This window comes from Rhipicephalus microplus, chromosome X (genome assembly GCF_043290135.1).
Source record: "Rhipicephalus microplus isolate Deutch F79 chromosome X, USDA_Rmic, whole genome shotgun sequence".
NCBI lineage: Eukaryota > Metazoa > Arthropoda > Arachnida > Ixodida > Ixodidae > Rhipicephalus > Rhipicephalus microplus.
The window spans coordinates 92703088-92723623 of NC_134710.1; the positions used below are offsets into that span (position 1 = coordinate 92703088).

General features: G+C 46.1%; 1 protein-coding gene across 1 annotated transcript in view; it reads right to left on the minus strand.

Annotated features, from left to right (window-relative positions):
* The window catches only part of LOC119175443 (uncharacterized), a 154468-nt gene that overhangs the window by 127977 nt on the left and 5955 nt on the right, over positions 1-20536 (minus strand). Inside the window, exon 2 of the mRNA XM_075876378.1 lies at positions 2591-2682. Within this exon, the coding sequence (XP_075732493.1) occupies positions 2591-2682 (92 nt within the window). The remainder of the gene's footprint in view (positions 1-2590; positions 2683-20536) is intronic.

The window sequence follows — 20536 nt, forward strand, 5'->3', positions numbered from 1 at the left end:
AAAAAAAGAAAGTGGGGCGAGAGGAGTGGGAGAGTGGGGAGTGAAAACAAATGGAGCAACATGAAATTTGGTGAATAGGAGCCGTAACGGGGGTTTGTGTTCGCGTGCAAACAACCGCACACAGAGACGCAGAAATCGACAGCCAAATGAATGTTCCTCTAATTAACCTGTCCGGAGCGGTTACAAGTTCCGTTCGGGAGACGCAGGATCAGCACAAAATTCGGAGCCATGTTTTATTGGCAGCTGTTGAAAATCTCGTGCCCGCCAGAAAAAGGCTGGAGCGCAGCGAGAGCTGCGATAATGGAAGCCCGCGTCGAATTCAGAGCTTTTCAAAAACGCGGCTAAAGAACCCCCCCCCCCCCCCCCCAAAAAAAAAAAAGAACTCTTTTCACACAGATGCACTACATTGGCTTTTAAAATTATTTTGCTGGATGGATAATCAATTGTAAAGTTCTGTGCGCTTCACATTGGCGCTCATTTCATCGACAGCTGCGCCGAAAAGACGTGTCTTGTGTGTTACGGGTTAACCGCCAGACGTCGGCGTAAGTTATGACGTCCGCGCAGAGATGCTGGTCGCCATAACTCATTTATAGAGGCTTTCAGAGGCAGTGGCGCACAGCGCGTTTTGCATGTATGCATACGTCTTCCTCGTCCAATTTTTGTCCGCAACTAATCTGAGATTACACACAATTACGCACCACGGCTTTGACATGGCTTTTAAGTTTCCAAGCGCTTCCAAGCTCTTCTGAACTTGTTAGAGCACACCCGGTACAACACTGCGCTTATTTAATTTCGCCAACTTCCTGCGTCTTTCTGTGGTCCACTTCCAATATATCTTATTTTAATAATTAGGCTTTCAGATCAAATAATGTTTCAGTTTCAGACCCTTATTAATTATTTTACTTGTTTTGTGTACTTGTATACAGCAGGCGTTATTTGTTTCCCTCGAATGTATCTGTTCATTTTTACACACTAAAAAATTCAAGAAGGATGCCGAACCACTCGTAGCCTATATCTGAGAATCTCGCATTTCACCAGTTTCATTCTGATTTCCTTCTTGCAAGTCTTGTGGACAAGTTAGCTTTTTTAATATCCTAAATCACTTTTACTTATAATCAATACTGCAGAGTACATATGCCGTTATGAAATGTGCGCTGAGAAAAAAAGCTGTCCTGAGAAAAAAAAAGAAGCCCTTCACCTTTCAAATTCAGTTCCAATGAAAAAAATCAGTATAATTTGATGCTATAACTGCTTATCGAGATAACTCAGCACTGAAGGATGCGAGGATGATGACGTGACGTGTCGATAGGTTCGTGTGGTATTATCGTGCTCGGAATTCTCGTTTCGGGCACTCTCTTCCCTGGTTGTGACACAACTTGCAATGCGTAGCAGAAAATTGCGCCACGTCGCAGTCCTTCGCGTCCTTCTTGTGTCTTTGTCGTCGTTCTGTTCTCGCGCTATAACTATCGTCATGTCATACCGCAGTTCGAGAACTGTGTAGGAGCTCACATGCACGTACACGCTCAAACCACGCAATTACCGTAACGCAAGCTTACCAAGCAGCAAAGTCGATCGCTCATATATTCATCGTTCTGAGAACATGCATTTCTGGCTCGCTACATTAACGCGCACGCTATTTTAAAAGCGCTTAATGTTCTGTTATGGATGCATCTCTTGCCGGAGAGCTGAAGATCGGAAACTTAAAATTAAGGTGCAGTGTGCGGATCTACACAGAGCTACGAGCCTCGACAGTTACTAAATAGGTGATGTCTTACACAAGTCGAATCATAACGTACTTTCTTGAGAACTCAAGTGGGAACAGAAGTAGTTACGCTGTTTTGAGCTTGTATTTTTTACTAGCAAACAAACAAGATGCGTCAATGCTAGCTGATTTCGGAGGCAGCAAGCTTTTTATAGACAAATACTCCAGTACATCTTGGCGAATATCTTCTAGCCATCATATATGCAACGAAGCAATGGCGATAACTATACATTCTGTAGAACATGACACGAGTTAAATTAAAGAAGAAGAACGTAGGAGGAGCACGTTTGATTTGTTACACACCCTAAGATAAAATACCGCACAATCAAGCCGAGGAAAGTATAGGGGACATTTTTGAAGAAATTATGAGATAACTGTGAAGAAAGCAAAGTGCACCAAAATACAACTTGTCGCCACCCGGGATCCTTCAAATGAGGTCGCGGGTTTTGTCCCTGCCGAAGGTTCGAATGTTGCGGGTTCGTTCCATGCCGTTGACAAGCTGTCTTTTTGTCTCCTTTACTTTCTTCATAGTTATGTGATAATTGCTACAAAAATGTCCCATATATACAATCACCGGCTTGATTGTCCGTTGATTGAAAATAAGTGATGCTAATAGCGTTATGAACGCATCAAAGTGCAGTCGAAAACTTACAAAAATGACAAGTTATCTTCTCGAGCCATAAAAGCACGTTTACATCACTTTCTCCCCATAACTCAAGAGAGCATGCTGTCCCAGTTTACCCCACCTGTACACAGAGATCGCGCAGACTCCTGGAGTTGTGTGGTGCTGTATACAAGCTGGACTCAGCGCGCAACGTGCTCACTCACCGCAACGTTCAAGCCCCAAAGGCCCGCTCCAGCACGATGAGGCACGTCTTCTGAATCTGGCCTAGGCGTCACGTGGAGAAGACCTTCGGAAGCTCAGGCACGGGCCTTGAGAGCCGACACCACCCGTCACGTCAGTCTCGCCGGAGGCCGCTGCTGGGGCCCCGAAGAAGTGCACGCGACTTGCGCGGGAGAAATCAGCCGACCAGTGCATGTTTTTTTTGTTTTTTTAGTTGTTTTTATCTCGCCAGTCCACGGTCACTTAGCGCGGGCACCACGCTCGCAGGGTCCATCACAGTCACAGGGTAGCAGGGCGGCGGCTCCTCGAGCTGGCCGCGTGGGGCCTGGCCGCGAGGCGCTGCCCGGTGCGCGAGCACGGCGGCGTCCACAGGGATCACGAACCAAGTTTTCCGTCGACGTCTCTTCCTTCCCTTCACAATATCAAGTCCTCCGTATCTCCCTTTATCTTCATATAATTTTTTTTGTTTTTTTCCTTCTAACACGCAGCGACGAATCCAGGGTCGTTGATATACTCGACGGGATTCCTGCGAGAAAGAAGATGCACAGAGAAACGCAGAGCACGGCGTAAGTAATGCAGCACACGACACACCCTCCCTTCTCATCACAAATGTATACGATCTCTTCTGCGCTACACACGTGTTAACGGCGAAAGGCCGCGGGCATCATTCGAGGCCACTTGGCGCTTCTGTGAGCTGGCCCGTGTCTGAGTTCCGTGTATCGCTATACTGTTTGAAAACTTTGGCGAGCCTCGCTGACACAGTTCCTGCAAGAGTGGAACTGTTTGCGCGCGTACGCGGATGCTCAAATTCGTGTCATGGAGAGGCCGGTGTGAATTAATCGTGTATAGGCGCTGAACATTCCCGCGGTGCACCGTTCCCGTGCGCCTAATGTGAGCGTGGCACGCACGCAGTGCAAAGAACACGTAGTATAGTAGTGGTAGTAGTAGAAGTAGTAGTAGTAATAATAGTATTAGTAGTAGTAAGTACTACTACTACTAGTAGTAGTAGTAGTAGTAGTAGTAGTAGTAGTAGTAGTAGTAGTAGTAGTAGTAGTAGTAGTAATAGTAGTAGAGATCTTTATTTTTCGCTTTGCTCGTGAAATTCGGTGGTAAACAAAGATAATAGTGCATGAAAGAGCTTCGCTCATCCGTTTGTGAGCTTTAGTTCAAGAGGGGAGAAGAAAAAAGAAACACGAGAACATCGAAATACAACTAAAAATAAGACGAAATGTCGTTCGCGCGTTCCCGGATGCGCATCTCAAACAAATTATTTCTTAGTGGAAAAAAATACCGAATGAAAAAAGAAAAAAATGAGCATTCAAGCAGCTGGTAGAATACGAAAAAAAAAAAACAAATGGGAGAAATAGGCAAAAAAACAGAAAGTAACATACAGAACAACCGCGCCAAGTCAAAGCCAGCAAAATAAGATTCCCTTCTTCTCTCTCCACACGTCACTGCAACCAAGAGAAAAAAAAACACGCAAAAGAATTTGGAACATGAAGTCTCTTCGCCAGAGGTTCAACAGATAGCAATCTTTTAATCAAGGAAATTGGAGATTATATTGTAATTATTATTTTTGTGTCCCTTTCTGTGTTTCATACTCCACGCTACAAACATATATTCCGAGCTACTCTTGGAGCAACTTATGAACATGCAAAAAAATAAATAAATGAATAACCAGCAAATACATGCCATTCGTACATCCAAACCACTACCGGGCTTTCAAAGAGTCACATTGACTTATTGTAGGGAGAATAAAGAGAAAAAACAATTTTTCTCACAATAGCAAATAGCTCTTCCACTATTCTAAAATCGCGATGCATTACGCGAGAACACGCTTGGTAAGGGAGGGAACAAGGAAAAGTAAAATAGGGATGACAACGCCACCTAGAAATTCCCGCACCAACCACGTGACGGAAAATATTTTGGCGGCAACCAGTAGGTTTGACGTACTTCCTAATCGGCAAACATGAATGACGTTGTTATTAGAGGTGCCCACAGACTCAACATACAAAGTATAAAAAAGTTTTGTTGAGCCAATGTCGCAAAAAGGCGAAAACTACTTTGAAATCTTTGACGCCACGTGCGAAACTTTGGCGCGACATTTTGGTCTTTTCAAAATTTGAATCTTTTAAATTGATTTTTCCCTAATAATTAGGTTATGATGCTAATCATTTGCTAAAGCAGCGTGCGCAATTCATCTCATTTCTATATAAGAGGACAGAAAAAAAAAAGCTAGTGTTTTTCTTGAGCCCCACCACTGGCTGTTAATGAAGGCGACAGAAATTACTGTTTTCGGAGTAAACAAACAACAACGATAAATATGAAGACCCACGCCATTTTCATTTACACGTATAGGTACACATTGTGCACCGTCTGCCACACACTTTCTGCTGTTCACCCCAAATACATAGAAAGTAGCGAAAAAAAAGAAAGCAAGAGAAACTGGCCGATAAGTTAAACATGTACGTATAGGTGTTCACCTATTTTCTTTTTTTTTACTCGCTCGAGTTTTCACGATGAACGCTACATCTAGTCGCAAATCTAGAAGGCAATTTTGTGTGCGTCCAACTAACTGGGACCCACTGCGGTCTTATCGAGAGGTCGTAATATGTCCAGCAGCAGTACCATAAAGTGAGGATACCTTGTCGAACAAGCAAACAGCAATAAAAAACAGAGGACTGTAGGCTCAAAAGAAACAGATCACGGAGTGGGAAGACAGAGCAGGTCAGTGAAAAGTGCCCCGCCAAAGCGTGCTTCCGTGGTATGTCACGCTAAAGCGTTTCACCGCAGTAAAAGAAAAAAAAAAAAACGTAATTCTACCTTTTTTTTTTTTTGTCTTGCTCCAGCTATCTCATCTGAGCTAAGGGCTGTAGACACAGTAACGACAGAAACGAGATTAAAAGCGCGACCTATGTTATGATACGCGCGCTAAATTAAGAGCATGAACACCGCAGAGGACCGTGCTATTTTCGTCAACAAATTTATTAAAACCGCGAAATTCGGAGACTGCTAGTCTTCCTACAGGCGCAAGAGTATGACGCAGCCGAGACCATGTGACGTAAGAGACTCGCCGAGATGGCTAAATATTCAAAGAAAATCTCAGGCTCCATGTTAAAGGTTTAACGTGCAAAATTATGTAAATGGCATTACAAAATTGTGGCGGAGGCGGTTGAAATCAAATGATCTTTTCTCGTGCGTGGCTCCGAAATCTTCTGGCATGTTCTGCAGTGGTTGTGCAAGATTCGTTGTTTAAGTTGCAAGAAGAGTACGCAGGCGGTAGGGCTTATGCTGTGATTTGAGCTTGCAAGGCAATGTAGAAGTGAAGAAGCGATGATCCGTAATACCGCAGAAGGCACTGGGTACTGATCCATAACTTTTGTAAACGCTAAAAGCACGTATGCGTAAGACAAGCGGAGGACACAGAACAAGCGCTAATAGCAACAATAATCGTAATACTGTTCCTTGTCGCTTCATTATTCTGCTGCAGTTGACGTTAGCGCAGTGTAATGCCTCCATATCCTCATCATTATCAGGTGGATATTCATTGCATAGACTCGACGAGGTAACAAGTTCAAACAATAAGTTTACCAAGAAAAGTATAGGTATTTTTTCGTTATTTACGAGTGATAACAATTTGAATCAACTAAGAGCACACTCCTGAGCAATTTGTGGCCCATAGCGGACCTTTTTTAAAGGCTTAGACATCACTGCTCTTCCTTCATTATCTCTCTTTTAATCCAATCATCTGTGAAGTAGCAACATCTGCAAAGTATATAACGTGGCTGTTCATAAGTTCCCACCGAGGGCTCTTTACTTTTTTTGTCGTTATTTTCCGCGTCTTTTAATACCAAAAGCAGCATAAAAAATGAATAACACTCATAAATAGATAAACACTTTCACCTTCTTCACTCCAAGAAGGCTCGTAATTGTGTCAAAAATAGATAACTGGCTTAGGCGACCAGACGGTTGATTTGACATAAGTTGCTGCGGCAGCCTCGCGTATTTTACAACCATAGCTTAACACTTTGTTTGCATGTTTTTATTATTGTTGAACTGATTTATATTATGCCAGCTATTCAATAGCCGTAGGGTAGACTCCAAAAATTATCTCTGGTATCTTGAGTACTTCACTCTCTATCTTTCACCCTCTCTATCACGCACAGCCTTGTCCACAAAGGTTATCTTAAGACTTGGATTTCAGCGCTACCCTGTAAACGCAAAGCGCACGTTCAGAAATTAAACACGACCATGACAATTCAGTGGCAACCTAAAAATCACGAATATATGAACTTTATTGACCGTGACAAATACGATTTCTGTAGCACTGCAGCACGCTGACAAGGACGACTTAATATGTGCAGAGAACGTGACGCTCAGCCTTATTTCTCTAATATAATGTTTCATAGAGTGAAAAAAAGGAAAAAAAGAAGAGAGCTCTCAATTATAGTTGTTTCTTTTCTTTTCTCCCTACGAGAGCCCAGGAACACGTTGACTATTGGCAAATGACGCATGAACGGGGAAAAAAATGAGGGTGCCTCGCACTTCAATTAAGTGGCAGGTGACAAGAACAGCATCCGAAACAAAGAAAAAAAAAGGCAGAATAAATCAAAATGAGTCTCTGACATCCGAGAAATGTCATAATCTTGGTTCCGAGGACAAAAAAGCGTCGATTTTTTCCCCATCCCCGCCTTTTTTTCTCTCTGTCTGTCAGAGCAACAGATGTAAGACAAGGGCATGTCGTGCTAATAATCCGACTAAGTTTGCCTACGGGGATCTTCAAGAGTCAATTAGGCGGCTAAGTGAGCCAGCCTATTTGTAATGCAGGCCGATACAGGCGATGATTGGGCGGACAGAGGGTGAGGCCCGAAACGGAAAATGCGTTCTTCGGCTTGTGCCATTCGGTGCGCGCTGACGCGCTTATCAAGCGCACAAATTACTGCACATGAACGCAGGAACACGACAGTGCTAAAGAAACCATTATGCTCGGCTTTTATGGCAATGTGCTGGAGCATCTATTACAAACTCCCAATAGGCTTTGATTTGAAAACCCATTAAGCTTCCTCGCGATGTCACTGATTTCGGTCATTTCACATTGGGCGCTAGTGAGCCGTTCCGATACACATGTCATACATGCAGAGCTTCATCGCATCGTCATCACAACGTGTAATTATGCTTTGTTTTTTACATTAGAATGCGTCTTTTACATGCCGTTGCGAAAAGAGGTTAGCCCACAGCATGAGGGCTTTTTTTGTGCTGGGTGTAAGCTCAGGTGCAGAAATGAGTGAGCGAATATCCTCACGTCATTCATACAAAAGCACTTGCCACTCGTTACTTTAGGCGACATGGCTAAGGAGCAAATAGCTAAGGGTAAAATACACGGTTGATGATTATATGGTAATTATCCTACTTGTAGGGTACTTTCGGAATTTTTCGACAAGCGTATACGGTAGTACAGTGCTGAAGAAGGGGAACTTCGACATTTCGCTTCTTATTCATCACTGAAAAATGCAGAATATTCGTGGGACATATGTGTAGGTTACACTCCTGGGGAGTTTTCGAAACTAAACTGTTTTGATTCCAGTGTCACTAGCACAAAAAAAAAAAACGAAAAACAATACGTCTAACATTCCTCTGCAATGTTTTTTTTTTTTTCCTCGGAATGTTTACTCCACCTATCTGTCGTTTCCCATCTTGTCGTTGCGTGGAGGAGCTCTTACGTTTTTCGATGGTGACCGGCAGTAGTTATTCAGGCAAAAGCTTTATATACCCATCATGCATGAAAAGTGATGTTTGGCGTCAGCGCGAGGGTGGCGAAAAATCTCCATAGTATAACGACGTCCCCTCACACAGATCGCCAGAATTTTGATGTCATCATGTTGTCATTGTGATGTCACTGAGGCCTCACAATTGGACGTCAAATGACGGCGTCATGAGTTGTCATCGTCGCATGGTCATATGTGGGCCGATACCGGAGGCCGCCCATACATTTGAACGTCGTAGACTCTGCAGTCCTGGTCAAAAGTTCCCAGGCCACGCTTCCATAGAAATACATTAGCTAGTGGGCAAAGAACTTTTGACCCCCCTCACACTGTACGTTATCCGTATACGTTATCATTGTTACACGGTGTTATTTCTAGATGTAGGGTAGAACGTAGGGTAATAAAAAAGGTATATGTATGGTAAAGTAGGGTTATTTTTACCTTGGCGTAGGGTTCTTTACAAAAATTGCTTGGTAACACTGGTAAGATATTGAACGAGTGAGCGAAAATAGCAACCTTCACCTCTCTCTATTTCGCGCGAAGATAGATAGATAGATAGATAGATAGATAGATAGATAGATAGATAGATAGATAGATAGATAGATAGATAGATAGATATCACAAATTTTTTTCAGTAAACTGTACGCAAGCACATTCGTTTTCTAGGTAACCTCTTGTATTTCTTTTCCAATAATATAGCTTTCCTGTGAATGCATATCGGTAATTCTGCCTTTTTAAGCATCTGTTGACATATCGGCGCGCCATAACATTGTTGTAGTAGCACTTTGTCTTGCTTTCTTTTGTCTGTAAGTGGATTATCTTGTGCGATATTGATTGTAAATTAGACTGGAATGTTCTATCTTCATTATACTCTGGCGGAGCACAAAAACAACATGTAAACCAAATGAAGTATAAATATGCCACAATGGGGAACCCGTGCAAATATGTAGCTTCAAGAATAATTATGCTTCCATTCCATGTAATAAAAAAACGGGCCTTATCAGCTAAAAGGTAAACACACTTGATACAGAAATCGAAGTGCAGAGAAAATGCACGTCAAGACTGCCTTTAACAAGAACTCAACAACAACAAATTGATGAAAGAGTAGTTCACTTCCGCAGTGAAGAAAGAAAGCTTAAAGCAAGTTAATGACGCCTACAATTGCAAACAATGTGTTCTAACGTGCACATTTCCGAATCTGCATGGGAAGTGTACACGGCAATTGTTTTACTTACCTGCCAAAGTAAAGTTGCGCGACAGTTACTTTAACAAGAAAGGGTGGGACAAACTCTCTAAAGAGAACTTTCTCTGGCAACCCGGATGGCTTCGTTTTTTTTTTTATTTCACTTTCGGAACCCGACGGAAATCTCAAGGAGATGCTTCGACCGAGATTGTGGTGCGTCTTGCGTTAGCTGGCAGCTGGAAATACTGAAGCAGACATCGCATTAACGATGGCGTGCTATGAAAGCTATAGTGTCGCAAGCAGCTCATACGTAAAGTTCGCAATTATGTACATCCAACCTAATAAGAGCCAGCCTACACGTGTGCTTTTTAAGCGATCCTAGAGATTGCTACAAATGAGTTTTGACACGCAAGTGAAAGGAACTGTCAACGACTAATATTTTTAATGACGTGTCATGCGTGGTACTGATTTATATTGTTGTACTAACACTTACAGCCGGTGTTGCAGTCACAGAAAAATAAATCGAAGCACCGAGAAGGGACAAATTTGTGTCGGGAAGACATCGGGAACCAAAATAAAAAAAAGGCAAGTGCGAATTTTCCTGCCTAATATGCAATCGATAAGGGAAGAACAGCGATACAAATTCCTCAAGGCTGAAAACGACTGCCGAATGAAGCACACTTCTTGCGTGTGACCTGACAAATGATCCACTGTCTCCAGCGGTTAGAAGTACGAACGGCAAGGGGATAAATCGTGTTGGGCCTTGGGTCAATACTGCCACCTGCCCTGGAATTCAGTCTTCCAGTTTTTTTTTTCCGTGAAGGTTGGGTTTTCTTTATTTTTTATAAGGTGTATTCCCTCAACGATTTATCGCGACATGAACGGCCTGTCACAGGCACTGACGCCAGTGGGTTCTGCTGCGTTCGACTAATGTGGTTCAAGATCACAAAATGACACTGCAGCGATTCAGCGAGCGACGGCGTTTTAGTTTAGAGTATTCTAACTGTTATATAAAACGACGCAAAGTAAGTATGCCCTAATATGACAGTCACTATATATATATAGGTTGTCAGATGTGTGACGGGCATGCCATCTTTTTGCTCATATGAGACGAATATGCATGCGCTACTTTCACTGTTTGCGAAATTCCTGCAACGCATTTGTCACCCTGACATCTCTCTCCTCCGACATGGCTATTGTGCAATGAGTGTTTCGGCAGAATTTAAAAAAGAAAAGAAGAGGAAAACAGGAAATCTACTTTACCCGCCCCGGTGGTCGATTGGCTATGGCACTCGATTGCTGACCCGCAGGTCGCAGGATCGAATCCCGGCCACTGTGGCTGCATTTTTTATGAAGGCGAAAATGCTTGAAGCCCGTGTACTTAGATTTAAGCGAACGTTAAAGAACCCCAGGTGCTCGAAATTTCCAGAAACCTTCACTACAACGTCTCTCATAATCAAATGGTGGTTTTGGGACGTTGTACCACAACAACTCTTTAAATAAAAACTAGTTTGCAGCTGTGACCCAGCGGCGAGATCTGCACTGGGTTATCAATCACTAATCATTGTTTAAAGGATAACATGCTAACGAGTGCAACAAATTTCATTCTTTTGATACTCAACACCCTCGCGCACCTGGATGACTGAAGCAGGCTTCTTCATTGCTTTGGTTTTCATGCAAACTAGCGTGTAGTGTGGAATAAATTACGGGCCCATGAACCGGGTGGCAGGCACTGTGAGAGTGTTCACGTGATCTTAAGAGTAAACAGGAACCACCAGCGGGCGCAATTGCATTCGACAAAAAGGCCCTCATCACCTGAACTATAGGAACACCACGGCTGTGCCTCTCCGTCCGCCGACTCGCATCTCCGAGTTTTTACGACCCCACAAAGAACCCCGAGGAGAGGGTAACTGTGGAGGGCTCCACTGTCAAATCCGAGCACATGTCGTCACTCCGAAGTGTGTAAGTTTTTAACCGGAGTCAAGAACAACGTAAATGGTCCAGCGACACAGACCTGCTTGCATCAAACGGAGTGTAGCGCGTTGCCCTTAATGAAAAGGGCAACAGTTCAACTTAATTGCCAGCTGAATTAAGCAACATCCTATCTGATCATTACATTTATATATCTTCTTTGCAAGTTCACTCGTTGAATTCACAGAGCAAAAAGAAATATTTAATTCACAATACTGAAGACCTCCTGTTTGTACAAGAATTCTCCTTATTTATGTTTTCTGTTTTTTTTATCTGAACGTAATATGATGCCCTACGGCAACATACTCAGGAGCATTAAGTGTACGTGGTCAGCACTAACTGCTGCGCTTCGGGAAATACTTAGAGGTTACGAGATAAGGTCGATTTCAAACATTTGGGAAAAGCTGTGCTCTAAATTATTTTTGCTTTTTTTTCTATCCCTCTTCTCACTCCTGAAATAACAATGATCGTCGCTTGTAGCACGCGGCAATTTTCAACGCCGAACATATTCTTTTCAGCCTTCGGGAACCGCTTATCGATCCCGATGAGCGAGGGGGTCAGAGAAGACAGGCGCCCACCTAGAACAGGCAGGATAGAGCTTGCAAATCAAGACGCTTTTCCAAGTCGGTTCCTTGTCAAATCGAATTACGCTGCGCATTCGATATGAGAGTGCGATCGAGAAAAGCAGCGTTTGCTCCGGGGAATACTGCGACGTGCTACACACCCGCCCGTTGCGCGCTAGCAAGCAAGCACTGAAGGCAATATACCCGGTCGCCAGAACAGAAACAAACAGTGCGCGAGAGAACATCAGGGTGAAAAAGAAAAAAAAAGAACTGGGGCACTGTCCAGGATAGATTCACCAAAGACAAATGCAACGCAGCGCGTAAGGACTGTGGCTCCGGGTTCCGGCGGCTGCGATGTGATGCCTAGGCGACTGGGCCAACAAGGGAAACGTCGATCGTGCACTCAGAGCTCCAGTCAATTACACGTCCGCGTTGACGCATCTCTCGCGAGATCGAGCGCAAATTGCTTCAAACGTGGGGCGGACGACTGCGCGAGAAGCATCACAGTTGTTTCGCTGAAGTGATCCTTACACGTATAGTGCGAGTCGGCCAGCCGATGCCGAAGCCCGCCGGTTCCATCCTACCGAGGCACGACACGAAGCGAGCACTCGCCGAGCGTTGATCTGCTCTGATTTTTTTTTTTGTCGGCCCCCTTGCGTTGCCGGCTTACTGCATGGGGCACTGCTGAGAGCGAGCTTGAACGCGTACACAGATGGAATTGTGACCGTTCAGTGTACGGGTGGGCGCGGGGGGGGGGGGGGGGGGGGTTGCGTTTTGTATAGATTAGTGAAAACAACGGCTTTCGCTATCAGCTTAAAGAAAATGTCTAAGAGAATGACACTGACACATCGTCTTCTTCAAAGGGCAGCAAACTTTGCTTTAGATGTCGGCAACCAATGGCATCTTTTTCTAGATCCGAGATATAGGAAGAGAAAAGTACCCTGTTGCGCCTTTGGGTAGCGTGGTGCGGACTCGGGCCATCCGAGTCCCCGGAGAGGACGAGTAGAGAAGCCGGAGAAGGAGAAAAAAAATGTTTATATACAGTATTTACATGGTAGCGTGGTACAACATGAAAAGAGAATCACCCACGAGCGCCTCTGCGCTAGCGTATTTATACATCGTCCGCCTTCCCAAGATCCCTTGCAAAGAAAATTTATGCGCAGGATACTCCAATGAGATCGTCGTCTTCCTCTCCGTCCCCAAAGAGGGAAAGCCAAACACCGCCTCCCTCTGAACCTAGGAAAGGGGCAAGACATGCCCAGTTCGCTGTTTGGTGAGGGAGACCCCACGCGCCAGCGTGGCACCACAGTGAGATGACGTGGAATCCCATGCGCAAAGTCGCTCCCTGATGCAGCCAGGTTGACTCAAGCAAGGCAGAATACCCCGTACAGCTGCTGGGTCGACGCTGCTTCGGAGTGTTGCTCTCGGCGGCTGACAAAAGCTTGGCCAACGACTTTTGTGTCAAGAGGAGCCGGCGACGTGGTTTTTCCAGATTGTCCGCGTCCGTCGCCGTCCCGGTGCAGGGTTGACTCATCAACAGCTGTCAGGTGCCAGCAGGCCGCGAAGACCACGTGGAACTTGGGCGAGGCACAACAGCACCCCCGCCGCCAGATGATACATCGGGAGGTCGAGTTGTTCCATGCAGCTCGGCCGGGTCGATGTCGGCGACGTTCCGGCAAGGCTCTTGCTTTCTCGAAGGGCCTGGTCAAACTGGAATGCTCCAAGAGCTGGCCTCTGCGCCCCGCTTCGGTGAAAAGTGGGTGACAAGCTCCAAGAAACGACCTTTGTCAGCCACACACAATGCGACAAGCACCGCGTGCACGCCACTCTCATCGCCAGGCCTCCGATTTTACAAAGCAAACATCTTATCTTAATAACTTAAGCTCAAGGAAACAATGTGCATACCAATCGGGACAAGTGTCCAGTAACTCTTTCATACGTAACTCCATTTGGAATCGAGATAACATTATAATCAAGCTAAACAAGCAAACTGTAGAGCTCGGGACAACGAGGGAGTCAGTGAAAAATTTCTCTACGCCCTCACTGTAACACATTGAAAAAAAAAAGTACACATAAACTAGGTAAAGGTAAACAAAAAAAATCAAACAAACCTTCCGCGTCTTTTGACGAGTCAAAACGCTCGACTTAGGGCGTCTGCATTTGTATGAAGGCCACCTCTCTTGTAGCGCACCTCGAAATTGTGCTGCTGCAGTGCTATGCTCCATCTGAGCAAACGACCATTCTTAGGTGACATTTGGTGTAACCAGGTTAGTGGAGAGTGATCAGTTTCTATAATAAACTTAGAGCCAGCAACATAGCAGCCTAGTTTTCGTACGGCCCAAACAATGCAAGCACATTCTTTTTCCGAAGTGCTATAAGCCTCTTCCCTGCTGCTCAATTTGCGACTCAAATACAAAACCGGCCGCTCCTCTCCACTCTGGTCCGTCTGACATAGCACTGCTCCTAAACCGCGTTCGCTTGCATCACACTGAATAGTGAAAGGTTTTGCAAAATCCGGTGCCCTCAAGACGGGTTTCTCACTCAATGCGTGCTTCAGCTTCTGAAAAGCGTCTTCCTTTTTAGAGTCCCATTGAATGTTCACAGGTTCGGTCTTGCGTAAACTATCTGTCAAAGGGCTGGCAATCTCGGAGTAATTCGGGACGTAATGCTGATAGTATCCTGTGAGGCCGAGGAATGCTCTCATCTCGGTCTTAGTGCTGGGACGACGATAACCGACCACCGCGGCTACCTTGAGTTCGGACGGTCGACGACGCCCATTTCCTACAATGTGCCCTAAATAGCTTACTTCAGCACAGCCCAAATGACATTTCTCTCTCTTTACCGTAAGACCTGCATTTTTGACCCGTTCCAAAACCATCCGAAGGTGTTCAACATGGTCTTCCCATTTGTCCGAAAATATCGCCACATCGTCTAGGTAAGGCAGCGCAAATTTCTCGAGCCCGTGGAGAACCTTATCCATCAGGCGGCTGAAACAATACGGCGCGTTCTTGAGCCCAAAGCTCATCATCAAAGGACGAAAAGTGCCCAGGGGTGAGATAAAAGCAGCGTATCGACTCGCGCGCTCTGTCAAAGGGACCTGCCAATACCCCCTAACAAGGTCTAACGTAGAAATGTATTTCGCCTTAGACACTGTCTCTACCCTCTCTTCAATGTTAGGAATAGGGTAAGTCTGGTCGACTGTTACAGAGTTCAGGCGGCGATAGTCCACGCATGGCCTTGGATCACGGCCCGGAATCTCAACCAAAATCAAAGGCGAGGTGAAATCACTGTCTGCTTCGATGATAACACCTAGGTCGATCATGCGGCGAATTTCGGCCTCTAGTATCTCTCTCTGTCTAGGTGACACCCGATACGGCTTACAGCTGATCGGCTTGTTAACCGTCAGCTCAATGTCGTGCTTAATCACATCCGTTTTGCCTGGCTTCTCGGAGAAAACGGTAGCGAATTCCTGTACTAAAAGCTCTAAATCTTCCTCTTGAGCCTTACTTAGGGTGTTCCCTGTGTCTACCCTATCGGACAATGTGCTGCTGACCGTGCCATCGGAAAGACAAAGGATTTCCGCGCCCTCATCCTCAGGAACATTGAGTGCAAGGTTTACTACTGCTTTTCGTCGCATGTAGGGTTTCATTAGGTTACTGTGATACACTTTGGGGCATTTCCGGCCCCACTTTACCTCGTAGTTGGTGTCTGAAAGCACTGACAACACTGTCGCTGGTCCCTCCCATTGTACGTCCAGCTTGTTTTTTCTTGAAGGGCACAACAGCATCACCTCATCGCCCACTCTAAAGACTCGCTTTCGAGCTGACTTATCGTAACGGGCCTTGGAAAGCGCCTGTGCTGCGCGCATGTTGCTCTCCACCACTTCGCGTGTAGTCCCCAGTCGCCCCAATAAATCCAGTACATAGGAAACTACATTAGGGTCCTCCCCATATCCAGTCCATGACTCTCGTATTAAGTGCAGCGGACCTCTCAAGTTCCTGCCGTAGACAAGTTCAGCCGGACTAAAACCCGTACTCTCGTGTGGGGCCGACCTCAGAGAAAACATTGCAGCTGGTATACACCCCTCCCAGTCACTTTTATGCTCAAAGCACAAAGCTCGCAAAACGCGTTTCATGACCGAGTGCATGCGTTCCACAGGGTTCGACTGTGGATGGTGAATAGAGCTATGCGCGATTTTTATCCCGCAGCGTTCTAGGAATGTAGTCGTAAGGCAGCTTGTGAACACACTTCCGTTGTCACACTGTATCTCCGAGGGAAAACCCACCCGAGAAAAAATAGACAACAATGCGTCCACCACGCATACTGAACTCAACTCTTTCAGTGCGATTGCCTCCGGGAACTTGGTGGCAACGCACAGCGCGGTCAGGACGTACCGATATCCTGATTTAGATGGAGGCAGAGGCCCCACGATGTCAATCACGAGCCGACGGAAGGGTTCTGTGACTATTGGCACTAGTTTCATTGGTGCCTTCCATTTGTCTGTTGATTTTCCTATCCGCTGACAAGTGTCGCATCCACGGACAAACATCTCTACATCCTTCCAGCACCCGGGCCAGTAGAACTCCTGAGCCAGCTTAGCTTTCGTTTTCTTTATACCTAAGTGGCCCGCCCAGGCGTTGCTGTGGGCCAGGTCGAGAATGTTCCGCCGGTATTTTAGTGGAACTACCACTTGGTTGTAGACCCGCCCTTTAGCGTTCTCATACCTGCGATGCAACACCTCGTTTTGGGTGTAGAACGAAACGTTCTTCCTAGAGTTACCTTCCTTATGTATGGCATCTAGCAGCATAGAGAGTGCGAGATCCGCCTTTTGATCGACCACTAGCGTTGCACGGTCGGTTCTGGCTAGCTGACACCAACTGGTGGACGCGGGTGTTAACACCGAGCCTGTCACCAAGTCCTCGTTGTCGGGCGTTAGAGATATTTCCTCGCTGTTGTCGACCATAGCCCCAGTTTCCGTCTCGACAACTCGCATGGCAGACTCATTTTCCGTCGCAACTACCTCAGGTTTTCCTACACTGCCCTCGGACGTCTGTTCCCCAGAGGGTGAGCTGCTCAGCTGTTGCGTCAGCTCGCGCGCCTTCGAACGGGTAAGGGCCATGCAAGCTATTTCGGTGGCAAATGATTCTCCACGTGTTTTTAACATTTCCTCAGACTTATTTGAAAATAGGTAAGGGAAGTGCTCCGGGAGGTTGGCTGAAATTGCTGCTTCCGTACACAATTGGCCGAAAGGGCCCTCGATTACAACCCTCGCTATCGGTAGGCAGACGCTTTGCTTTTCTGCCACTTGCCGAATCCAGGCACACTCTCCTATATAGTCTTCGGAAGATACGCAACTTGGATGCGCTACATCCATTGTGGCCGCCGAGTCCCTCAATACCCTACACATTCGGCCGTTCACTGAGAGTGTCCTCATGTAAGGCTTCAACAGCTTTAAGCTATCCTCTGACTCCTGAATTGTGGCAAATGCCATGTGCCTCTTACAGCTCCTGGCCATGTGGCCCTTTTCTCCGCAGCTGTAGCAAACAACTGGCTTCCGCGCTTCTAACGCATGCGCTATGTCACCAGGCGCCTTTGAACCTGATGAAGGTGCCGCCTTAGTCCCCTCACTGTCCTTTCCCTGCTGATTGTCTAATAACTTGGAATTTTCGGGTTTCCAGTTATTTCTTGCAAACCTCTTGCGTCCCTGGTTTCCCGACCAGCTTTCTACCTTTTCATTTTTTTCCGAAGTTCGTGGTGTATTGCGGAGACTACGGCGTGAGCAGTAATCTTCGGCGAGTTCTGCTGCCCTGTTCATGTCTACGTCTTTCATCCTATCCTGCACCCAAAGCCTTACCTCCTCGGGAATTCCCCGGTAAAACTGCTCAAGTACCATCAACTCAATGACCTTGTCATGGTTGCCATAGACTTGCGCGCTTTTGAGCCACTCTTCAAAGTTGGCTCTAATTTGGTAGGCATAGTCTGAATGAGATTCGTTGCCCCTCTTAGAGTGCCTGAACCGCAGGCGGAAAGCCTCTGTCGATAGGCGACATTTTCGTAGCAATGCAGCCTTTACCCTGTCATACACCTCGGAGTCCTCTTTATTCATTCTTGCGATAACATCGGACACTTCGCCTGGTAGTACGCATATCAGTTTTTGTGGCCAAGTCTCCCTACTAAACCCTGCATTTTCGCATGCTCGCTCAAAATGCACGAGGTATAATGCAATGTCGTCACCCGCCTTGAAGGTGTGGATTAGATCCTTTATCTTTGATTCTCCACCCCCTGAATTTTGATTTCCCACGGACATACGAAGCTCCAGTTCTTTCAGACGGATTTCATGTTCTTTATCCTCGCGATCCCTCCTTATTTCCTCCTCTCTTTGTTCACGGGCTAAGCGCTCACGCTCCTCTTTCTTTGCCAAAATGGTTTCTCTGGCCTCAATGGCCTCTTCTAAACTCACTTCCTCTTTTCCCAAGTGCTCCAAAATTTGTTGTTTTCTTTTAACCGAGCCGACCGAAATATTCAGCTCCTGACAAATTTCGAGGAGTTCTTGGACCTTAAACTTCTCCATCTTAGATATGCACACCGTTTCTCTTCTAAGGTAATTTTGCCCACGAGCCACCCAATTCTTGGTCTGCGAATCAAAATTTACCAAAATCACCCTACCACGTTACCGACCATCTGCGCTAACGAGTCTGGCGAAAAGAAGAGCAAACACGCGGCACTCACCACTTCGATGCAGCCGACGCAGGCGAATCCCATAAGCTGCCAGCCACTGTTGCGCCTTTGGGTAGCGTGGTGCGGACTCGGGCCATCCGAGTCCCCGGAGAGGACGAGTAGAGAAGCCGGAGAAGGAGAAAAAAAATGTTTATATACAGTATTTACATGGTAGCGTGGTACAACATGAAAAGAGAATCACCCACGAGCGCCTCTGCGCTAGCGTATTTATACATCGTCCGCCTTCCCAAGATCCCTTGCAAAGAAAATTTATGCGCAGGATACTCCAATGAGATCGTCGTCTTCCTCTCCGTCCCCAAAGAGGGAAAGCCAAACACCGCCTCCCTCTGAACCTAGGAAAGGGGCAAGACATGCCCAGTTCGCTGTTTGGTGAGGGAGACCCCACGCGCCAGCGTGGCACCACAGTGAGATGACGTGGAATCCCATGCGCAAAGTCGCTCCCTGATGCAGCCAGGTTGACTCAAGCAAGGCAGAATACCCCGTACAGCTGCTGGGTCGACGCTGCTTCGGAGTGTTGCTCTCGGCGGCTGACAAAAGCTTGGCCAACGACTTTTGTGTCAAGAGGAGCCGGCGACGTGGTTTTTCCAGATTGTCCGCGTCCGTCGCCGTCCCGGTGCAGGGTTGACTCATCAACAGCTGTCAGGTGCCAGCAGGCCGCGAAGACCACGTGGAACTTGGGCGAGGCACAACAACCCTCTATAGGCTATAGGTGATAGGAGATCTGAACGTCTTAGCACAAAAAAACTTTATCAAAGTCAGTTAGTTCATACTTGATAAGGAGCATCTAAGCTGCAAGCGAAACAGACATCTATATCTGTAACTGAAGTTAAACATTTATAGGTGATCTCACCGTATATTCGTAACCCTTCACTTTTCACAGCATCTTCTCCGTCGAAACGGCTATGTTTGATATCCGTGCCTTGCGTGTTCTAGAACGTGACCGCCCGAGAATGCACGGAGCAGATTACGACAGCGTCGCGCGAGTGGGGAACGCTAATTTACGATGGCTTTAGTCTGCTGTGCGGAATGGCCAAGAAGAAAATACTAAATCTAGACACCGCAATGAACGGCGCATGCAGCCACGAGGAATACCCGAGCGGTATGCCACTTTTGCAACACTACAGCGGCCGTGTGCTCGGTCGGTGTCTGCCCATAGCAACGGCAAGCAAGACACGTTTTAGACAGTAAATAAATGACTTACGTGCACCCGCAGTTGCTCTCTGCAAATTGCGTGTTGTGCCTCAGACCTTAACGTTTACGGACAACCAGTAAGAGCCACTTTGAGCTTCGAGAAGTCCTTTTGTGCGCCATTCTCACAATACTTCCATGACAAAACTCAAACTCGCCACACTGCCAGATAGCATTTACTGGCTTTGGAAATTAAATGCGCCACCTTGCTGCCTTCCTTTGTGTAATCGAAAGTGTGAAATATCAGAAATGGACACACATGAGTTGCCAGCTGACAAAGCTTGGCGGGCCCCGCAAATATCTGCAATTCTCTCCAAGTAAGATTCTGGAAACGTAAAATGAATATGTATACTGTTCACCACATAATACTTCAAAAGCACACTTTTTTCAATACCTATTCTGTTGAGGAAGTGCACGAGAAGGAGTGCCATTATGTGCTGCTTAGATTTCAAGGACGTCTCTTAGCTCTCACAAAGTGAGCTACGTCAGGTTTAAAAAAAAAATTGAAATCGAACTTCGGTGGTT